Source organism: Cynara cardunculus (assembly GCF_001531365.2).
Source record: "Cynara cardunculus var. scolymus isolate 2C chromosome LG 15, CcrdV1, whole genome shotgun sequence".
Taxonomy (NCBI): Eukaryota; Viridiplantae; Streptophyta; class Magnoliopsida; order Asterales; family Asteraceae; genus Cynara; species Cynara cardunculus.
Window position 1 is genome coordinate 9,789,981 of NC_037542.1, and position 2,139 is coordinate 9,792,119.

A 2,139-nucleotide genomic window follows, 5' to 3' on the forward strand; every position below is an offset into this window, starting at 1 on the left:
CGTGTTTCTTATGCGATTTAGGAATTAATACAAGAATAAACATGGAAGATCAATAGTAAAATTTTTTTAGTAATATGAATGCATATTTTTTGGGATTTGATTGTTTGTAACTCCCCATTAATTATTTGGGGGTTACAAATGAATTCAATTTACTAGAATACCCTTGTAAGGGTAAAATRAACAAGACATAAACCTATAAGAATAATGGAATTTGATTGGTTGAGAGGGTTTTCAAAGTTAACACAAAAATGATGGTTAACATTTGATCTTCCCTCTCTCTCTCTCTCTCTCTCTCTATATATATATATATATATATATTATAATCAAACTTTCTTTTATGAAAATTTGAATAACTCATAATATGAAATTAAGAATTCAAACCCAACTATGCAATAAAATTACCGAAATTGTTTTATTGACAGTAATAATCTTTGATCCAGATTAAATCAACAGGTAGGGTTTTCCACATTTCTAACCCTAACCCTAACCTTAACCTCGACATTTCATCTTTTATTCATGAAAAATGGTGGCATTACATTCAAGAATGGCATCACCATTTGTAACATTGAGGTAAATGGCATTAAGAATTATGAACCCTTTAGCCATCCTAAACTTGCCTCTGCCACCCACAACCGCCACCTCCTTCTCCACCACCAACGGATCCCTTGAAAACACACTTATGGAACTCCCATTAAACTCACCACTTGTGAACTCAAAATCAGCACTCAGCAACAATGTCAAGTCCGACCCACGACTAGTCGATGCGTAGAGTCCACGTGCATTACCAATAACCTCTGATGAGTTCAGGTCAGCTCCCTCTGTGAGCGGGTCATCGAACACATAAACCGCCCCAAAAGGGCCTACGTTTCCTTCTTCGACCACCGTGCCATTTGGTTTTGCTACAAGAACGGAGGAAGGGTTGTCGCCGGAGAGCATGTCATGGAAGAAGAAGTGGAGATGGGTTTTCTTCATGGTGGTTGGAGCATTAATTATGTGACTGTCGGAGAAATAGGTGCCGTTCACCACCGTCGAGATGGCATTCGATAGCACAAGCAACCATGCAAAGATAATCCTTGCTTCCATTCTCGACATTTATGACTTATGAACAGTCTTTGTGCATTATACACTATATATAAACAGTATATATATATATATACACACACACTTATAAATTGATTTAATTAACCACAAGGGTGGTGCCTGATTGGTTTGAGTTTGGCTCCAAAGATCAAAAATACCAGGAGGTACCGGGTTCAAATCTAAGGAGGAATAAAAATTCTCTTGTAGCCACGGAGGTTCAAATGTGGTGAGTCCGAGCTATCTGTGCAAAATAGATGGTCGCCTTGAAATTAGTCGGCTCACATAGCGGGTTGGATATCTAAGTTAATAAAAAATTGATTTAATTATTATTTTTTCCTGAAAAGTTGACCATATATACAAGAAAAATAATTAATTTTATAGAGTTAAATAACTATTTAATTTTTTGCGCCAATGTCATGATGATTTTAATAATTTGATAACTATACATGATTATATAAGAATATTAAATAGTTAGTTTTAATAATGTGTAAATTGCATGGAAAATTAACGTATATTAACTTGATTCCTATTTTGGGTAATGTACTTTTAAAACTTCTATTTTGATACCTTAGATGTAAAATTTTAAACATTTAAGTACCCTGGTAACCGGTTGAAACATTAACCGGTGCTGATGTGGCGAGTGATGAGATGAAATTGGGTTGAATAGCAAATAATACCGAGTTTGATACCACATCAGCATGGTAACCAGTTAATGCTTCAACCGATTACCGGAGTAATTAAATGTTTAAAGCTTTAGACACCAAAATGAAAGCAAAATAGGAATCAAGTCAAAATACGTTATTTTTTAATACAATTTACTATTTGATAATTTCTCATAATATAAATACTTTAAATATTATATTTTCGTTGAAAAATATTTGTTTTTCATTATAAAGAAAAAACGCAACCACAGTAATAAAAAATGATATATAGATATGTAACATTTTTTATTTAAAAAAAGATACTTAACATTTTTATATTATTAGTTTTGTATCCGCACAATGCGGCGGTAGCCATGAATTTTAATGATTTTGAAGTTCCACTGGTTTTATAAGATAA

General features: G+C 33.3%; 1 protein-coding gene across 1 annotated transcript; it reads right to left on the reverse strand.

Moving 5' to 3' along the window:
* Window positions 1–389: 389 nt before the first annotated feature.
* LOC112528272 (dirigent protein 4-like) lies at window positions 390–1,107 on the reverse strand. Its single transcript, XM_025139267.1, has one exon. The coding sequence runs from the start codon at window positions 1,090–1,092 to the stop codon at window positions 511–513; it is 582 nt and encodes a 193-aa protein (XP_024995035.1). The 5' UTR covers window positions 1,093–1,107; the 3' UTR covers window positions 390–510.
* Window positions 1,108–2,139: the final 1,032 nt, after the last annotated feature.

Excerpts from the sequence above, each read along its gene's own strand:
- LOC112528272 (XM_025139267.1), bottom strand. The coding sequence starts at position 1,092 with ATGTCGAGAATGGAAGCAAGGATTATCTTTGCATGGTTGCTTGTGCTA.